This window comes from Poecile atricapillus, chromosome 2 (assembly GCF_030490865.1).
Source record: "Poecile atricapillus isolate bPoeAtr1 chromosome 2, bPoeAtr1.hap1, whole genome shotgun sequence".
In the NCBI taxonomy this organism is placed as follows: Eukaryota; Metazoa; Chordata; class Aves; order Passeriformes; family Paridae; genus Poecile; species Poecile atricapillus.
This window is the reverse complement of record NC_081250.1, coordinates 10,861,609-10,883,240: the sequence shown is the minus strand read 5'-3', so window position 1 is coordinate 10,883,240 and position 21,632 is coordinate 10,861,609. Positions and strand designations below refer to the sequence as shown.

At 41.1% G+C, this 21,632-nt stretch overlaps 1 protein-coding gene across 1 annotated transcript in view; it reads left to right on the top strand.

The window, feature by feature from the left end:
- Positions 1 to 21,632, top strand: part of ADARB2 (adenosine deaminase RNA specific B2 (inactive)) — a 301,943-nt gene that overhangs the window by 178,379 nt on the left and 101,932 nt on the right. Inside the window, exon 2 of the mRNA XM_058831907.1 lies at positions 17,470 to 17,556. Coding sequence (XP_058687890.1) covers positions 17,470 to 17,556 — 87 coding nt within the window. The remainder of the gene's footprint in view (positions 1 to 17,469; positions 17,557 to 21,632) is intronic.

Below are 21,632 nucleotides of genomic sequence, written 5' to 3'. Positions count from 1 at the left end.
TTACAAGTCAAAACAGTCAGAGCAGGGTTCATCTCATCTAACCTCAGCCATTACTGCACTAAACATCAGGCTGGCTGGATGAAAGGCTCGGGGGCAGTCAAGAGATCTGATTTAGTCTTGTGAGGCTCTCCGGTTTTATCCTCTAAGAAAGTATGTCCACTGCCCTTCATCAGGAACAACAATCACATCTCATTTTCCAGGGTAAAAAAAATGGGATGTTGCTATAACTTACCCAGTGGATCCAAACTGTGGGTGTAGTTGTGCAGTCCAGACCTCCAAATCTCTTCAGCAGCAACCTGATAAGTGATATACCAAGCAAAGATGCATCCATGTTAGAAGTTTTATTGTGCTTATTTTCAATGAAGAATTCTGCAAGCAAGCATTTACATTTTTTATTAATTTATTAAGAGATTTTGAAGTAAGTTTTACATTTTAAATATGTCTGCATTAAAAAGAACCATGAAAATGTTCATTTTTCCACTCATTTTGTGTGTGTGCAAATCACTTCCGTCACTGTTCCATTTCTGTCAGGACACTAAGCATATCTGTTATGAGACAAGAGATAGTGGCACTTGTTATGTGACTGAAAAATAGCTTTTGGTAACCTTACTGAGTGACTGGAGACAGATTAGAACAGATATTTGCAAAAGGAGTTCAGGGCACTTCAGGGATCAGTCATCTGCAAAACCAGTGCAGTTTGCCTTAGGTGGCTGGTTAGACAGCATGGGTGGTGAACAGTCAAAACAAATAGTTTGCATAGGCTAAAATATGTTTGCAAAGTGCATTTGAGCAAATTCTACTGACAAGTATATTTGGAAAAATCAAAGTCTGATACAAACAGAAAAACTACTGAACAAATTAGATACAAATCACTCTCTCAGCAGTAGACATGAGCTAGACAGATCTTGAAGTCTACACATATCAATGACACAGACCTCAATTTACTGCCTGAACCACCTGACAGTGTCAGGGCCATATGGAGCATAACTTTATGATCTTCTTGTCCCTTTGGGGAGGGAAGATATGGATTTGGTTTTCTCCATTTCTTTTTGAATTGAAGAAGTTCATCTCTTGCTAGTAAGTCATTTGTGGAAGTGGCAGAGGTCACATTGCACTCTGAAGCTTTGTGACTCGGGGCCAAGGAAATGAATGATTGTGTTGTTTGTATTTAAATCACCAGCATTAGATAATTACCTTTGTCGTGATAACCATCTGTAAGGTCTGGAAGCAGAATAGTGGAAATCGACCTTTCCCCATAAAACTCTTCACTGGAGATTTGTGTGGCTACTTCTGGAGACAAATTATTACCTTTTCTTTCTCCCTCTGTACTGTGGTCACTTTCGTTAACAAATATGAAGCAAATCTATCTGTTGAAGCTCAGCCAAGGCCAAAGTGCTTCAATTTTCTTAGCACAAATGCTCCTGGACATTCTGAATAGTCTTGGACAATCAAGTGCCTTGGAAAAGTTAATATATATGGTTGTAATATCTTGGTCTTTGGCCATGGCACCACAGATGTGACCCCCTAATATATCCCGCTGTCCCGGATTCCACATTTGAACAATACTACAAAACACAACAAACCAGAGCACAGCCTATTTCTAATAGTGAAGACTGAGGTTAGAATTATTGTGTTGCTACACTGGCCTAGCATTTTCAGCAGCACAATAAAGAACCATCCACGTGTAGGGCATGAGGCTGCAGACTGGCCACTCAGGGCTTCTCAGATGAGCCCCAAGGCAGCATGAGCCCTTCCCTGTTCTGGCACTTGCTGCCAGCACAAACGTGCCAGCTCCTTGGGGGCTGCCACCCATCCGCCGGGGCTGTGCTCAGGACAGGGACCTCGTGCCCGTGGGGGCAGCCGTGTTCCTGTGCCTGCAGCTCTGCAGGTCAGGAGGTGACAAGGTGGTGACAGGGTGGTCACCAGGAAGCCACGTGGTGGCTGTTCAGAGTCTCTGCTGTGGATCAGAGCCCAGCATATTTTAACCAAAAGGCTTGGAGGCCTAGCGAGGCCTCATTGAGCGTGGTCCTTAAGTGGGTGTTTGATGCAAGGACTGGTATTTTGGGTGGATTAGTGCCTTCCAAGTGGCAGTGGGGAAGAGCAGGATTACTGGTAAATATCTGTTACTGTATTTTCCTATATTGAAAACCCACTAGTCAGATTTAAAAGTTAAAATGTGTGTAGAACACTATTAAGATATACACAGAATTGGAACTGCGTGTGCAGGTAGCCAGACTGTGCTAGCAGGGTGCTCACTGTGTGGTCTCTGAGGGCACTGATGGGTTCCCCCACCCTGCCCACAGCCTTTCCAGGGCTGTTAGTCCAGACAAAGTCCTGCTCTGGATAAATGCAGTGACTGTGTCATCTGGGTACAAAGGTCTACCCTCACTATCACCCACAGCTACCTCATTTTAAAAGACTGTGATTTTTGCTGCCATTTCCCACCAGTTTGACAGGGCTTGGACATCAGTCTTCAGGAAAGATTCCCAAACTGAAGGGGTCCTTCCCAGTAACCACGAGTAAGTTCCCCAAGCCCTGAAGGGGGATAGATTTTGGATGCACTTTAATCTTCAGTGTTTATTACTGAACACTTTCATGGAAACCACTCTAAGAAGGATGTCATCTGTGTGTCCCTTTTTGAGGCATTTGATGCTAGATGCTTTCCAAACCTAAGTAATTATTTTAGGCTCAGGGTTACAGGATCCACTTCAGAGGCCACAACTTGTGTCTCTATCTATATTTCTATGTCATCCAGCTGTAGGTATGACCCCCAGCCACCTTTTGACACCATGTTCTGCCTGCTCTCTGGTGCCATTATTTCCCCTTCTTCTATCACCTTCTGTCTGAGTTTTCATAGGAAAAAAACACAGGATACAGCCAAGGAGGACATTTCAACCTGAGGATGACCAGATGTATGACGTTGGTTTTATCTCACCAAATGTTTACTTCTATATCTGAGCCAGGCAGACATCCCTTTGCAATCAATGTAGTTTAAGGCATGAGTCATTTTATCCTAAAATTCAACTCATGATTATTAAAGTTTGCCACTAGTGGCAAAACAAATGGTATAGAGCACCAAGAGAGTAAGGTTTTTCTGACAGTGAGTACAGCCACACCTGGAGTGCTTTAAGTCCTGCAAAGAGGTAGCTTTTATTTTCTGGTGGTTTAGGAGAGGACTGTGGTCATGTTTCCCTGTCAGCACACCCTTGGTTTGCCAGGAGTTCATTAGCTATGGCAGATACTGCAGTCTTTTGAATCAGTGAAGTTCAAATAACTCCTGCTTTACCAGAAAAGAGGATTTTCTTTGTTGTTGTGGAAGGAGGAAAGATGGTTCATGCGAGGGAATAAAAGAGACTGAATTCACATGACTAATGGAGTTAGATACATTTGAAAAGTGTGAGCTATACCTTTTCTAGTAAAGGGCCCCTCTCCTCACCAGGATTTCCTGTGCCAGAGGGAAGAAAGTTACAGATTGCTTTGCATTTTAAAATGAAAGAACAGAATATGGGAGCTGTTTTATAATCTCTTGCTGAGATCAAAGGAGAAGGGAGGTAAATGCGTATGTACTTCTTTCTCTGGTGCTGCACCAGCTATTTAGAAGAACTAATGGAGCCTCCAGTGTAGAAGAGACAGAGATTAGCTTCTTCATCTCTACTAACTGTAAGGAGTCCAAAAGGATTAATATTATTGAGTGAATTTCAGCTAGAAAGTAGGAAGGACGTTCTCTCTCCCCTCTTCATCTTTTAATCTTTGTTTCCAGAAATAACTCTGAACCAGGTTTTCAGCCTCCCACACTTCCCTTTTGGGGTTTTTTCCTTATTATTTCTTAGTAGAAATAGACTTGGAAATATCTAACATCCCCAAGAAGATTTGGCATCATTGAATTTTTGACAAGTTTGAGAGAGAACTGAAGAGGACTAATGAGACTGAATAGTCATGACAAGTTTATGGGATCAGAACCTTAACCGGTTTGAAATGGTGTTATTCCACTGACCTCAGCTGGCATGATTCCGTGTATGTTCATGGAGTTCAGTAAAGCCACAGACACTCAGCCCAGCTGAGGATCTGACCCCTGAAATGATGGAGTCTTAGCCAAAGCAAACTGAACTTTTGCCATGAATTGGTCTTCAAGGGAAAATAATTGCTAATTCAATGACTCCCACTGTTTTATTGCAGCTGCTGGTCATTCTGCACTGCAGAAAATCTTTACTTTTAACTGGTGAATCAAGAGTTTCCCCAGCAGCTTCAATACATGGAAGATCAGAGGTGCAGAAGTGTGTACACAGTCCTTCAAATGTTACATATTAGAGGACAAGCCCTACAGTCAGTTTATGGAGCAAAAGTGAGATACTCAAGAGACATATCCCAGCTAGACATTTTGCCTTGCTGTCCTATTAGCTTTACCAGTAAATGGTGAAAAAACATATAAAATCCTGGTTTAGATGGCACTTTTGGGCACATAAGGGACTCTCATAGTCAGGGTTAATTTTGTGTAGAAAGAGCCTGGAAAAGAGCTCAGTGGGACCTGTTTTCAGTACACCAAAACGTAACCCTGGTATCTGTACTGATGCTACAGCACTATCCAAACAAATTAGTCCTCAGAATTGCAGAATTTGGAGCTGAAGAAAGTAAGCAACCTGCTCAGGAGGTTACAGCTCTTCTGTTCCCCTTGGCAGCCACTGAAGGGAGATGAGAAGGAAAGAAACACGATAAAAAGTAAATGGCACTTTCCTGCTAAGCTAATCAGTTCTGTTTGAGAACAGAGGGCCGTGCCAACTGCAAATCAATGCACTAAATCACTTTCATTCTTGTGCGAGCCCTGCTGCCATGGCAGCTGCTAACAAGGGAATAAAGAAAACTGTTACTTGGTATTTAGTAGACTTTTTAAGTGCTTGTGTAAAATAACATATTTAATTTAATGCAAAGTTATAAATGTAATTGGAGTTTATGGACATTATAGCAGAGAAGAGAAAAAACAGATTCCTCTTCTTTCTGCACAAAGACTATCCTTAGCAAACTCTGTCTGCAGTGTTAAAGAACAGCCTGCCTGTTGGATTTTAACACTTCATCATTTTGTTAAGGGGAAAACAATGAGATAATAATATGTCTGATATTTCATGTGGTTTTTAATATGTTTGAGTTACAGAGCAGAACTAACAGATACTTACCTTAGGAAGAAATTAATGCTCTTTGATGCCATAGGCTATATTGACTACATCTTCACTGATGACTAAAGAAAGCCTACAGTGCCTACTCCAGATGTTTATATGCACTAAAGCATGTGTAGATTTAATCAGATAATCCCACTTAAGACAACAACTACACTGGGGATTTATTTAATGATGTAATATTGTATTTTCTTTTTCCTATTATTTTCCAAATTATTCCCAAATAATGATCTCACTTGTCCCTAGATGTGACTGGGACTATCCCTTCCTGTGGCAAGTTTCTGCAAGTTTTCAGTGGTGTTACTCATATAATGGTTTGGGTTAGGAAGGGACCTTAAAGGTCACCTTGTTCCAAACTCCTTGACATGGGCAGGAACACTTTCCTTTGCTAAATGCTTCTTGAGGAGGTTGCAGTTTTCCTAGAAAGCTCTGTTTCTGCAGCACTCTTAGAATTTTGACCATAAAATAGAGGATTCACATCCCTGAATTCATGGTTTGAATCACTGTTGCCCATACAGAGCAGCCCAACTTTGTCATCATTTAAATCATCAATCATTGCTGTGCAGTAAAATGCTTAATATAAAATACCCATGGGCAAGCAGTAGACTGCCTTCTCTTTAATTACATCAATCCTCAATCACCCCAAAGCAATGCCATCCTTGGAAGTACTAACTCTGACAGGTAGTACTTCTGGGAATGCCATAAAAATGCCAGCAAAGCAGCAATGGCAGAGAAAATAAGCTGCCTCATCTTTGGAGAATTATTGAACTGTACTAACATTCAAGGGTACAATGTCAGCACAATGCAGAAAGAGTTAGATGCATAACCTCCATTATTATTGTTGATGGGAGTCAGGTGTCAAGTTCCCTTTGCATCACTCTGAAAACTTGGCCTTCTTTGTAAAGCCTGAGCAAACTTTTCCTTTGTCACTGCTCTTAATTGAAGAAAAGATTGAAAGCCATATGTCCTAGGATTGAATAAAGACTGAAAAAGTAAGAAGAAAATACTAAAAAAGTAACAGTGATGAACCTGAGACTTTGAGACTCTCTTCAAGCTGTGATGGAGAGTTTAATAAATATTGAAGGCTCATTCCTTATCGGGTGAAATTGGAGGAGCTGCTTTTTAGTCAAAAGCACTGTAACATCAGCAACATGCAGGACACACCCAGACAGCCCCTAACTCCTTCTAGCTGTCTCAGCTCCCAAGGGGTCAAATGAGAATTTAAACACCTAACTGGTGCAGTTAGCAGACCTGACTTCTGTCAGTAGCACCTTGCCTGGGAAAGCCCTGCAAGTCTCAGCCCTCTTAATCACCCTAAATTGTAACAGTAATGCCTTTAACTTTCTGCCCACAGACATATTAGTTAACACAAGACTGCCTCATGTTACCAAGGATAAATCATGCCAGGAATCAGGTTAAATATGCATTATTATTATGGAAGTACAAGAGGGAGAGGTCATACTTGGTTGCTTACAGCAGATGAACAGAGAAGAGATTTTAAAAAGCCTTTCAGCACTAATTGCCAACTGGAGCTTTCTGATGCAGGCCATTCACTTCCTAATGTTTAAGCAGGTATTCAGTTTGGGAGGGAGGGGGTTACAGCTCACAGAGGAGTGTTCACAGGCAGTGTCTGCACTCAGCTGCAGCTGTTCCACATAAGTCCCATAGTCAGTTTTGGAAAGGAGATGGACAGTTCTACCTGCATCTGCATTTGTGGGCTTAACTGCAGATCAGCAGGTGAAACCTTAAAAGATCTAAAAGAGCTTTTTGTGTTGAGGTGAAGCACATTGCTATGTCCATGTTGCGTGACCCACTTTACAGTGAAACTATCATTTTACAGAGTATAAAATAAATAGTTAGCTGTTCATCCATATTGCACCTACACAAATATCTTTAAAGTTTCTCTGTGTAGTAACTCATGGTGTTTGCAGGTCTTTGAGTGCCTTAAGTGGGAGCTCTAAAGAAGCATAAAGGAGTTTTGATCCCCCTTTCAGTAACATACCATTCAGTTCATTACCCAAACCTATGGTAGATCAAGGACTGAAATTATCAAGAAAACATGTCAAGGAAGGTCCTTCTTGCAGAGGCTGCATTGTTCAGGGAAGCAGGACATCGCCATCTGCACCTTGTAATCCAGCCACAGGCAGTGGTAACACCCACCAGAACACAGGTCAGGATTTCCCAGAAAGGTAGAGTAGAAATCATGTCTACTAACTTTGGACATCTACAAGTCTTTTAGCCTAAATCAATAGTCCAGGTCCCAGGTAAAATCAATAGGCACCTGCTGGGAGGGCTTTATTGCATTTCTCTTGTTGGCATTTATTTGTAGGTGTCCATGCCAATGAGATCAATCCCTCCCAGGGTTGTTTAGCCTTTCTTACAGCAGATAATGGCTCAGCTTGGAGACAGAGTTTGTAAAACTGAAACTTGGTGTTAACAGCTCAGCCCCACCTTAGAATTTATCTACCTGAGTGGACTGGTGGTTTCAGAATGTGACAAAACCCTTCAAAATCAGATAGTGCAGCACAAAGCTTTGTACCCTCCTTGTCGTTCTTCATGCACAGTGCTGAGCGTTAGTCTGTACTACCTGCAAAGGCAGCTGCTTTGTCCCCAGCCCTCAGCTCCACTGGCTCCAGGCATCCTTTTAAATGCCTTTACTAACTCTGCTACTCTTCAGGTTAGACCACTCATGTTTCACATAATCATAATTTAGTTGACAGGTTTAAATTAGTGATAGGCAAACCTCTCTTGACCCAAATCAAGATTTTTCATATAGTTTTCTGTTCCAATTTAGCAAAGTCTTAAGTAGTGCAGATTTGTACATAGACACAGAATGATGAGAAACTAACCCATTCACCCTAGGCCAAATTAGTTACCTGTATGACTGAAGACTTTTCTCTTTGACAAAACTGTTTGGCTTACAATCAAGTAGTCAGAGTTAATCACACTGATTTATTGTATGCTTAATAAATCCACTGGCAATTTTTGTGGTCTTCTTGCATCTCAATTCAGCACACGTTGGGAACTGGTGGGTTTCATGCTATTACTTTCTCTGTACTTCTCCTGTTTTCTAAAGGGTTGACATCCCAAAAAATAACGATTAAAAAAAAGGAGGAAATAAAAACCTGTCATAGGCTTTTATAGAATGCAAAATAAAAAATGTTTCCAAAATAAATGTTCAAATAGATTAAGAAGCTTGCTAAGATTTTAAACTGTCATCTCCAAGCCACAGCCAGATCACTTAGAAATACATAATATAGTACATTCCACAGGCAGACAGATGCACATAAACTGATAATAACTCAAGAGTTTTTATCTTGTCCTCAAGCAAGGCATCAGGAGAGAGAAACACTCTTGCAACAAAATTAAATAGTTTTAGATCTAATTTTACTAGGCTGAACTAGATTTCAAATTGATTTCCAAGGAATCTAACAGAGAACAAAACACAGATACATTGCTTTTCTTATAAAAAGCCATCAACCACCTTGTGTTTTTACTTACTTTTCTCTTTACTGGAATTTATAAGAAACTAATATTTCACATCATGTTTCATTCTGTAGAGCTCTTTCATGGTGAAGGATCTTGGAGTGAGCTGGTACAAAACACTGAAGTACAGCCCCTGAAATTTGTCTATGCAAGTGCCTATTTGAATTCATGTGATAAATCTGCAGCTAAATCCCACTGTCTCCTTTCCAGAAGTGCAGGAGAGCTGCAGGACATGCCATTGTAGAAAGAAATTATATCCTAATGCATGATGTGATCAATTAAACATATCCCCGTGTCCCTCAGACCATGTTGAAGGAATCCATACAAATCACATGCACAGGGTTTTTCTGTTTCCTAAGTGATAAGCCAGAAGTCACTTTGGCTTCAGAGTAAATGAGTGCAGCTGTGTGTGGAGGCACTGGTGGGATGCAGGGCTGCAGAGGGGCCAGAGCACAGGGCATGGACCTGCCACTGCCAGTTAGGTGTTGGATTGGCCCTGGTAAAACACTTCACACAGCTTCCCCAAAAGCTTTCCAAGGGTAGCAGTTCTGGGTCAGCAGACAGCTGGGACAGGATGCACAGAGGATTAGTCCAGCTGCCAGGGCCCTGAGCTAACCCATGTTTCACATTCAATATTCTCTGCAGTATCATAATAACATAAACTGTTACTGCTACTTAATATAATTGCATTTCAGAGCTCCTGTCTTGGACACAGATCCCATTTTGCTAAGCACTGAACAAGAACAGGGCAAAAACATATACTCTGCTCCAAAAACTACGTTAAAAAAAATTATACAGGCAGCAAGCGGATCTATTTAGAGAAGACCCCTGCACTTGGCAGGCCATGTTCAACTTCCAGGCAAGGCACAGAAGCAGGTGCTTCATGGGCACTGCATCGTACCGAACAGCTTGTTGCTCTGCTTCAGAGGAAGATTTCATGGCTCTGGGTTCGCACCTCTGACTTCTAACTCAAGGCACAACCTGCTTTGAGCAGCTGGAAACCTTTGCCTGAAATGCTGACTACCAAAATGTTCCTTGGTTTTGTCTTCTCTTTAGTTAGCAGACTAAAAACAATGTGCTCTGATATTTTACACCTTCATTTCAGGTCCTTGCTGAAGCAGAGAATAAAAACAGTAATGCTGAATGCATTTTTTTTTTCTTTTAAAAACCTACATTCCTTAATCTGAATAATCCCTTTTCTCCCTGTTTTTAAGAAAATTGTTCCAGTCAAAAATCATATTCAACCAGAAGGTTTTTCTCTCTGTATATTTCTCTGCTACCTCCAAGGAAAGCTTTCCTTAACATGGGCCATGGTGGGATATCACAGCAAATGCTCTGGATTCAAAACCAATTATAAAAAGCAGGCCTTTAGTAACTGTCCACCTCAAAGGGCAAGCTCTCAGGTGTGCCAAGCATCACAGCTGCAGACAGGAAGAGTCCCACATATTTTAACCCTTTCATATTCTCCAGTTCAAAGGCTCTTTTTTCCCCCTTGGACTGCTCAGCCAGGTGTGCTGTTCCAGTTGCACTGGATGATGGCTCTCAAGGGTCCATAATGTCAGCAGATGACAATTTAAGAGTGTAGGAGACCTCACAGTGTAGGACTGAGAGAAGAAAACACAAACCAAGCAGGAATGGGCATGTGCCAATAGCCCCTTGCAAATATATGCAGGATTGAACTTATCCCACGCAAGGCACCAAACTGGAGCTCCTGCAGCAGCCAAAGCTGCTGCTGTGTCTGCAGAAGCATCAGCCCCCTGAAGGGGTTTAGGACAGCCACACTTCCAATTTAAACATGGCTGGAGGAGATGGGCAGAGACTCTCCCAGCCCCAGTGGAACTGTGGTGGTAATTCTTGGGGACCCCAGCACAGCTTTGTCAATGTGGATATAAAAGCATCACACAGAGCTTTTCCACTTGCCTGTGAAGCAAAAAGCACTTGGGCGATGCTGCTAAGCCATGCACACTCAGAAACTTTTGATTCAACAGCTGGTTCTCAAACTCAGCTGTAAGGGCTGATTCTGGCACTGTGCAAGTAAATCCCTACCTAGAGACTGGCTGCTTAACTTACATTATGCAGCATGGTGGCCATACAAGCCATAATTTAGAAGGCTGTGAGCCTTCCCAGTAAGTGCTGTGGTTTAAAAACATTGTTATTTTTCCCATAAATCTGACATATTTTTCTTTTGCATTAAGAATCTCTTCATCCTGCCAGTCAGTGTCAGCCCAAGACTGAACTGACTAAGACGCAGGAAGGAAGATAAAGAGTCGTCTCCTGATGTGCAGGCTCTCTTTTCCCTGTATCCCCCCTCCCTTTCAAAGTAAATCAATGCTAAACACAGCTGTAAAAATGTAACTATTCAAGTAGCTGCAAATACTGCTTTAGAGAAATAAAAAATAAGGGTTTTTTAAGATGTTTTGCAGCTGAGTTTAGACTATTGCATCATATTTATCCCTTGCAGAGTAATTTCATATTCCACACAAACCAAATTAATTACTTAGGACTGGTTTATAATGTCCACATTGTGTTTTTTAAAGAGTACTATTGAAGAAACCTCTGACAAGTAAAGTAGCTTATGGTAATCAATTTGAATATGAGAATGAACCTAATTCAGTAAATCATTGTTAATGCTGATCTGGCAAACCACTGGTATCCATCTGTCTAATCCTTCTTGTGTTTGAAAGTTGCATTTTCAAAAAACAATTATTAATCATGCTCATTAGCCGCCAAGCAAAAGAGCATGCCACAAACTTCTGCTCAGAGATAGCAAATACCAGCAAATACTACTCACTTTTCCAAGTTTGAGCTAGAACCTGCTGCAGAATCTCAGGGTCAGGTCTCAAGTTTTTCTGCTGGAGTCTGTAGAGATGGGAGGGTATAAAGGATGGGCCCTTTCTATATATATAAAGTGCAACCCCCTGCAGATTCCAGCTCCCTACAGCCCTTCAGCACCTTCCCACCAGACAAGCTATTCCAGCACTGCACTATCCCTACTGTTAGGAAGGTTTTTTTAATGTCTAAAGTGAATTTTCCTTGGTGCAATTTAAGTCCATTACTTCTAGTTGTGTTAATGCACATGGAACACAGTTTGCTCCTTTCTTCCATGCAGCAGCTTTTTATGTGCTTTCAGGCTGCTGTTATGACCCCACTCAGTCTGCTCTTCTCAAAGCTAAACAATTTGTCTAGCATGTATAAGGGCTGATTTTTAAAAGTGTTGAGCTCCTGCTGTTCCCGTTGCTTTTATTCGGGTGATTGAGAGTGAAAGATCTTCCACAGAGTTGATGATCAAGCAGTATTGTCTGGTGCCCTTCAAATACTGATAGGTATGAAGGGCACGAATGTGTTTATAGCTGTATATGTGCATTCTTGTCTTCACAATAAAAGTGTATTTACGGGACCTGTGACCAGTCTTCTGCCTGCATCCCCAGGGCAAGAGCAACTTCACAAAAAAAACCAACAGGTTTAAGTGTAAACTTGCCTGCCTTATGTGCCAGGCTTTCCTGAATTATTAGTTCTAAAGCATTTTCTGTATTTCATGCAACACATATCTTGTTCCATGGGTTTTTTTTTATTTAAATTCTTTTTATGGCTACTGTAAAAACACTGTTAATGATTCTATGCTAACTATTTTCTGTTGCTGGAAAATATATTCTTGGAAGACTGAACTGAAATCCTTTTCCATCCCAAAAGAGAAGAGTGAGGTTTCCTTCCTATAATAGGCTTCTCTTCAGAAGAAATTATGATTTTTGTGCTTAGAGTACTGGAGCAGATTTCCACTTGGAAGACTGTTTTTATAGTGAATGCACTACAAAATATGATGCTATCATCTTGTGATAGTGTTCCAGGGCAGCTAGAGATAAATTCCACTATACCTGCTCTTTGTCACTCAATTTCCAATGTAAATAAAGCTTTCTTTGTGTCCATGTAGGCCCTTATGAAATCTCTTCTTCATGGCATCAGAGGCTTTGGGTACAACTGTAATGCCAGCAATAATACCTTCATGTATTACTTCTCATAAACATAGGCTTATATATTCTGCATTTCTGCAGAAAAGAATTTTTAAAATGTCTTTTTTTTTTTTCTCCACTTAAACCCTCTCTCCTAACCTTGAAAAATAACTTCCTCAGACAAATGCAGAGCAAAGTCGTGGAGGGAAAAGAGAGTGAGAGAAGGAGGCTTTAGTGGTATTTCTCTCTATGCTTTTTTCAAATCCAACCTTGTCCTTTATTCGTATTCACAAGATTTCATCAAACTGCTGGAAACAAGGCTAATTATGATGGGCATTAACCTACACAGGGACCATAAAATGTGAATACACAACTCTCCTAATCTTGACAATTAACACTGAATTTCACCATTAGTAATAAAGCTGAAGTGCCTCACGGTCTGTACAGCAACAGGCAATAACATGCAAAAGATGGAAGTGCACAATAATACCAATAATTTTAAACCTAACCTGACTATTTCCCTCTGAAGGTAAGCATCTTCATTTAATAATTGTCATTTGTATTTTCCTCCTTCACTGGGTCAATAATTCATCTGTACAGTGTGTATACTACAGCTTTTCTCTTTTTACAGAGCTTACCCAAAACCTTGCCCTTCTCCTCCTCCCAGACAGGCACTTAATGTTCCCTTGCTTAGCCAATGGATTGACATATTCAATTATAATCTTTATCATTGGTATTGATAGAACTATATCCTGTTATTAGGACCTGCCTGTGTTTGGTTAACACAAACCCATACATTGCTTCTCTAAACATGCAGCAAATTTTACATCCTGCCACACAAAGTGAAGTCACCAGCAAAGGCTTTGGGGACAGGTGGAAAACTGTACCAACAAAAGCTTAAGATGGTAAAAGTGTCCCTTAAGACAACATAAAAATAAAATTGATTAATTTTAAATCCACATTGTAAATTTCACCTATCAATTACACAAAACTAAATGATAAAATATCCCTTTACCTAACAATAGTATAGTATAAAACTAAATGGATTTTCATTTTGATTGGTGGCAGGAGCAAGCATTAGCCACTGCAGCAAGAAAGCACTTCCATATTGCTTGGTTAATGGGTTAACTCCCTATGAGAAGCGAGAATATTTTCTCAGCAAAGAAGGTTTAGGTTTGTGTGTGGCATCAGTGTCTTGAGGGTTAATCCTGAAGGTCTGCAGCTGTCAGCAGTCAGGCACAGGTGGAGTACACACAATTTAGGATCTCAGTACCCAGACACAACAGTCACTGCTGGTACTACAGCCAAGGGCTGCCCTGATCCTGTGTCTATCATCTGAAGCGTTTCCCTTACCAAGTGCAGCCTTTGGATTAGGTCCCAAAAGCCTACGCTCTTTTCACTTCAATCAAAGAAAGCAGTTGAGAAAGTCAGGAGTGAATACCAGCCTTTATCATGATCACAACCCCACAGTCTCACACACTGTGAGATGTCACACAGAGACACCACATTCCTCAGTGAGCAATGCCTTAGCAAAAAAGCGTCAAAGGATTCACTTAGGAAAATCTTCTGGCTATAGCGTTCATAAATAGCTTCATTCTTTTGGTTCCTGATATCACTGCAATCCCGTAATGAAATTGCAATTGAAGGAGGCTAATTTGTGCTCTAATTATATATTAGTCTGGGCTGAAAGGTTTCTGGACGGAAAAAGGTTTTCTTCAGTCAATCTTTTATTCTGGTTATTGTATTTACTTAACAAAGAGCAGTCGGCTTTACAGTGAATTCACCTAATAGAGTTGAGCTGTAATGTTACCCAGCCAAGGGCAAACATATGCACTCATTTTTGATGGGTTCTGATAACAATCTTTAACAAGAGCAAGGATTCTTTGCAAATGTAGAAAGAACCAGGCCAAAAAGCTAACAGATGTACTGCTGAAAAAGTTTAAGAGCTCTACGGCTGGAATACCTTCTAGACCAGTGTTGTGGTTTTAAACCAGTAATTAACAAAAGGGGAAAAAAAATTACTTATTTCTTGCTGTGAGATATGGATTAAAACAAGAGCAAACCAGGCATAAAATTTAAAAGGAATAAAGAAAGTTTATTGACAAACTACAATAATAAGAACACTAGAATAAACTTCCAGAAAAAACCTTTTCATTTCTTACTGCCCACCATTCTTTTGTTCACATGACAACAGAGAAAAAAACTTTAGAACTTTGATGGTTTAAACAGTCCTAATTCTTTCTACAGTCTTTTCATCAGTCTCTGTAGAGAAACAGAAGTTTCTTTCTGTTAATTTATGGAGTTTCTCACAAGAAAACTATTTTTGTTATAGTTTTCCGTTTCCCTGATATCAGCTGCCTAGAGCTGCTGTTATCAGAGCCCACTCCTCCCATCTCACATCACCCTGAGGTGTGTTATGGGTCATGAGTTTGGGGATAGCATTTTTAAGGATAAGTTATAGAAAGGCAAAAAGTATTCTTCATCTGTTTCTGTGCGCTTCACTAGAAAACAGTTTTCTCATTGCCTCTCAAGGCTTCAAATTTCCCAGCACTTCACTATACCACAATTACTCTACTTTTTACTCAAATTTACACTTTGAACACTCTATTCCTCCCCATACTCCGTCATGAATTAAAGGAGTTCTTTTCAGGACTTCATTGTCCATCCCCATAGTTTTAACAGAAAGATATTTCAGCTTAATTAAAGCATCTTCTTAATTCTCTACCTTTCTTGAAGCTTCTTTTCTTTCTTGCCACTAGTAGTTTATAAAGTCTCTTTTCATGTTGATCACTCTCCTTTTCTCTCTCTGGATAAAAAGATTAATCTGCAAGTCTTATCTGGATAAGAAAGAGTTAAAATCCTGCCCAAGCTTTTGTAGATGGTTCGGTGATCTCTGCTGAACAGGAGCTGGAGCTGTCTGCGATGAAAAGTTCCTCATAGCTGCTGTAGAGAGTGTAGTCGGTGTCTCTGCTTGCTGCAGGCCCAGAGCCCCTCTCCTTCTTTACTCGGCAGTTTTCTGGTGAATTCCATCACGGCAAAACCTGCAGCCAAGCCAGGAACCGGCCTGGCCCGGCTTGGCTCGGGGCAAGCCCCCGCAGGCCCCATCTCCCGTCCGGGAGAACGGCAGGCCCAGCCCGGCCCCCGCCCGGCCGCATGGCCTGGGCAGGGAACCGGAGGCCAGCCCGAGCTCTGCTACCTTTCACAGCCAAGAAACAAAGAGAACAACAGACTTCTGGTTTTACACTTTAAGGTGGGGTTCACAAGTTGATCCCACTTTTCAATGGCTAAAACTGCTGTCAATTCTCAGCAATGACCAATAATTGGTCAGGAGAAAAGACTCCAGGCAGTCCCCAGCAACTCCAACTTTCTTTAAAGGTAAAGTAACTCCATGACAACCAGTGATACTTTAGCAGACAGGTAGTTTGAGGAAATTCAGAGAAATATTTTTTCAATGATAAAGAAATTTCCCATGGAACTATTTTTTTGTGTGTCACTTCAAAGAATAAATCCTTGGTCTGATTTTGATGCTTCTGCCACAGGATGAGAGACCAACATTGTTCACAATGTGCAGTGTTTTCACTGTGGAAATAGGTGAGCCTCAGTAACTTATTTCCTTAGACACAGCTGAGGCTTTCTAAGCAGAGAAGTACTTCAGGAAAGCAGCAAAGTTCTTCAAAGCTGCGGATCACCTTTGTCAGTTGTGTTTCTGTTTCTTGTCAAGTAGACACTCTGCTATTGTTGGTCCTCAATAAAGTCAGAAGTGTATCAGAAGGAATTCAGCCTAAACAAAATAAATGTTCAGCTAAAAAAACTAGTTATCAAAGGAAATAAAGCACTTAAATATATATCTGTTTCTAGTGTTTGCGTTAACTTCAGCTTTTCCCTATAGATAAATCTTGAGCCAAGTATTGACCTAGTATAAGTCAGTATCACTTCTCATTTTGCTGAATTTTCCCTTGTCTCTAATGCAAAGTATGATCGTGGCACTGGAAGTAAATGTCTCTGCCATACACTATCTGCAGGATAAACAGAAACCACAGTTAAAAGCACTTCATATGAACGCACAAGAGGGATTTCAAATGGAGTTCTTATTGTGTGAACAATAGCTTTCTGGGCACACCATAAGAGTTTTCCAAACATCATATCAAAAACTTGTAGAATTACAAGCCAAGGTGGTCTTTTGTGCCATCCACCACTGAGTTTTCTCTAAGAATTCTGGTTCAGTCTCCATTAGGGAGAAGAAACAAGCAAAGTCAATGGTCTCTTCCATTAGAGCAGTCTCCTGTCCCTTCTCCCAGGGCTGACTGCCTACCCCATTCCCAGCTGGACCAGCCCAAGCATCCCCTACTCTGCAGTGCTTGGGCACCATTGCTGGGAAGCACAGTCAAGAAACACTACATGGGGCAGAGACCAGGAGGAATGTGTATTTGTGTGTTTGCATGTGCCAGCTGTAATAAATGCATCAAGGTTCAGTAAACTGCAGTGGTACTGTAGAGTCACAGAATCACAGAATGCGCTGAGCTGGAAGGGATCCACAAAGATCATTGAGTCCAGCTCCCAGCCCTGCACAGCACCATCCCGAAGAGTCACACCATGTGCCTGAGAGCACTGTCCAAACACTTCTTTAACTCCATCAGGCTGGTGCTGTGACCACTGCCCTGGGTCAGTGCCCAAACACCCTCTGGGGAAAGAACATTTTTCTAATATCCAACCTAAATCTTCGTTGACACAACTTCAGACCATTCCTTCAGTTCTAAAGCCAAACAGACTTAACAAGATGTTTTGACCTGAGAAAAGGTGTAAAGTAGATGTGAATGCATTGCTATAGTACTGATTTTTTATGTATCTTTTCTTCTGTTTTCTTCTAGAAAAACTAAGCATACTGTCAACCTTCATAGCACCCTTCAAGTACCTGAGTCCTGGCCCAACCACCATGGAGGATGAAGACAACTTAAGTAAGCAGTCTCTTTTTTCTATAGATGAACAATAAAGTTAAAAAATAAAATCTCTACAGTGGATGAGCAATTGTGGAAAGGAGGTGTTTTTGCAACTATTGGCAAGTCCTTATGTAAAATCACAGAAGGGAGCTGGAAGGGACCCTCAAGGATCATCAAGTCCAGTTCCTGGCCCTGCACAGAGCCATCAAATTGAGAATTGATTAACCAGGCTTAAATAAACCAGGTATAACCTAAAAATTGAGCACTCTTGGCTAATCAGCATTCTCTTGGGCCCTTATACCTCAACCAACTCTCTGAGCCCATGACTGTAGAGCTGGAGGGAAGTCCTGCTGGATTTGAAGGAGTTGAGAAGTCTTCCAAACACCAAGAAGTCTGAGAGTGGCAGAGAGGAATAACTCTCACTAAGCCCATTTGTCACCTAGAAGAAATTATTGTGTATTATACTGCCTGATTACTGTAACCAACTTGAATCTTTAAAAAAAAAAATACGGAGGGTGTTGAGTTGTTCGTGCTCTGAACCAAATGAGCAATGTTTTGGTATCACCTACCAGACTGGTTTCTTTTCCAGCCACACACATGCTGCCATGTTGCCCTATTAGAGCCACTCAGTGGGAGGAATTTGGTGTTTTTCCCTTGTTGCTGATCCGCCTTCTTTTGGTCATGGTGCATCACCAAGGGGAAGAGCTGCTGAAGGAGTGAAGATTTTCTATTCTGCTATTTTCTGCTGCTGAGCATCACATGGACATCACACTATTCTGCTGCACAGCAAAGACAGGCAATTACAGATCTTAGCAAAGGCCAAAAAATCCTGAAAATCCTTCAGAATTGCTCCCAGGAAAGCTGTATTTTCAGGAAGACATACGAGAAAGTATACACACACACAGAGGAAACATATTATGCACACGATGAGCTTGTGCAGGCACCTCCTGCGTAATAGTTCCCAAATGTGCTACTTAGTTATTTTTAGGTAATGTAGGAAGTTTGTACAAGCCAAACACTGTAACACCATTTTCTTATTGCTTCTGTAACACCAAGACAGCATCCTGCCTGCCTGCCTGGGCTGTAAAACAGCTCACATGGGCAGGGTGAGCTATGTTTTCTGAAAGAGAAACAGCAAATGTCACTGTTTTCAGGGTCATCCTACCCAGTCCTCCCTTTGGTCAAACATATGCTCCAGTGAAAAGGCAGCTATTTATTTCATGGTACAGAGAAAACATTTTAGGTGTTACTATTAGAATCTTTAAATAATTTTTTTTAAAAAAATATGAATTAATTTTAAATCATCCATCATTCTGTGTTCACTTGCAGTATAGTGGCATAAATCCCACTAAAGCCTATAGCACACATGTACCTCTGGAGTAATTCCACATTTTAAAGAGCTTCAGAGATCTGCTCTGAACAAGTGGAAAAACCTTCTCCTGTGCTAACAATTTAACAGGAGCCCAGGAGAATACTGGCAAGGTAGAGAAGTAGGTTGCTTTTCCCTGTAGTTTTCTGCTCACTGAGCATCCTGTGAGAGCACTGCTTCCCCGACTGTGCTGTATCAATGGGCAGAGTTCCACCAGCTGAAATGGATACAAATCCTGTTTCACATTCCCTTAGGCCTTCTTTACAAAGGGAGCCATGCAATTTAACTGCACCTGCATTTTCAACAGGTGATTATTAGCATACAGATGTGATTTTTGGGGTATATGAGCAATGAATTTATACTAGAAAAAACTATCAAAGGCACTTTGCACCTCCGGAATGGAATTGTGAGTAAAGTAATCATCTGTCTCCGATGAAGGTTTAATCTTGAACATGCAAGGAAAGGACCACCCTATTCATACTCAGAAGGCAGTTGTACCTAAGAATGTTAGGAATGTCACAGAGGATTAGAAATAGAATCCTAGCTCTGTACATGGTCTTCAGCATTTGTTAATGATGCTTGGAGAAAAAGGACATTTAAATGGGGATCCTCACCTTGGAATATCCTTCTAGCACCTAGCAAAAATTTACTCTGCTAGGGCTTGCACCTGAATCATCATATTTCTTAGACATCAACAGGACTGTCTAGTCCACTGGAGCCCACTGATACTTCTGATCTCAGTAACAGCCAGGAACAAGGAGTGATTTAGAGTGTTGTCAAAAAGTGCACCCTTTTATAGCTTCAAGCCTGCTGTCTCTAGTGCTGGGATTGCATGAAACAGTGAATAATCATTCCCTGTTCACTGCTTAAAGCTGTCTGCCTTTCATGATGTTACAAGCTTGTGCTTGTGCCTGATCTGTAAATGTGCCATCCCCACTTTGCCATGGGATCAAGGCAGATTATCACCAGCCACAGGTACTTTTGAATCCAGATTGTACCTCTAGCAGGAGCACATGATTCCTGGGGATCTCATTAGGGACACAGGCACAGGCTCAGGGCAGCACACACCTCCCAGAGTCTGCAGAGGGAGCTGATGGTCCCCAATACACTGATTGCAGCCACTGCAGCAGTCTGGAAGGACACGTTCCCAACTCAGAATCAGAGTACTGAAGCATGTTCAGTTATGAGCATGTTGGTCAAATTCCTCTTCAGACAGCATGAGGCCCCAGAGCTTTTGTTTCCACAGTGTGAGATATGGCCTTACATTGTGAGACAGACAACCTTGTCTTTAAGAAAAAAGTGAATATCCCATTTCAGGAGGCAGAGCTCCAAGCAATCCAAGCTCACCAAAACTATTCCCTTGCTTTTGTTTTGAAAAGTTTGTCTATTGCTGCTATTTGGATTTCTCCAGGCCTAAAATGTTCTGGCTCTGATTCAGAAAGGCATGTCTCTGCCATGGGCTGCTCACATTTTCTGCTACATGCATCTAACTTGGGTGGAGAGCATCGGAATTTGAGTATCAACCTAAGTCAGGTCATTAGATCATTTGAATAATTTCCCTCATTGGTAAGATCTGCACTAGACATGGGTTTCACAGTTACTTCAGATAGTTAGGTAGGAAAAGTAGAGTATGTTCATTCTGGAACAGCTAGAGACAGTGGCAGTTACCTTTCACAGACTTTTCATCTTCACTTTAAGCAAAGTCCTGTACTTTTTTCACTGGTAATGCTTCTCTCTGCAGTGTGGTGTTACTCTCCAACAAAATCTAATGACACTGGTTTTAAACACCTGAATGCTGTGAGCCACCAGGGAGTGTTCAACAGCAACAGAGAAATCATGGCTTACCTAGACTTCTCCATGAAAATTTGGAAATACCTTAAGTGTGTTTTCATGTAAGAGAGAAAAGAGTGATTTCCATTGTTAGCTTTGAGTTTATCATTCCAAAGCTTATCATATCAAACACCATATCAACCTAAAAATCCCAGCAAAGGCATTCCCAATTCTTGGTTGTGGAATCAGTAAGTGTATGAAAATCCCATCTTGCTTGCAAGAGGAGAGTGCCCTACGCTGTATTTGATGGAGATGACCTTGGACAAAGATGTTGGAGATGGCCTTGTACCATGGCTCTGGCTCCTGGGTTCATACCTGTTGCTCCTGATTCAAGATTATTTGCTTTCAAGTATTCCAGGAATTAAGAAATTCAATCCTTCTAACATCTGCAGTTAATGTGATAAAGATGAACAGCAGAAATGTACTCTATGTAAACAATCCAGTGTTTACTAAACATTTCTAAAGATAGTAACTGCCTGTCTCAGAGCTATCAGTTGAATCAGGAGTTGGCTATAACACAGATATTGAAAATCCTTTATTTTAATATCACTGCTTTTCAATAAGGTAGCATCCATTGTAATTCAATAGTAAAGATGCCAGTGAAAATGAAGAAGCCACCTACCACCTCTCCTTTCCCATCCTCCCTACAAGTTGACTTGGCAGCAGAATAACCTTCAACAGGAACAATATTATCTCTTCAAATGTAGCGTGGAGTATCGGATGGTTAGTTCTGCAGAGCCCTTTAGACCCAGAGACATAGTCAGTGTCATTATTAGTGATGCATTATAGTTCTGAAATGTTCTTGATGATGCAAACTCTCTAGGTTAACTCTACTGTGCATAATGACCAAAAGGAGAAAAACATGAAAGAGCAGTCAGAATATTGAGGAATAGTG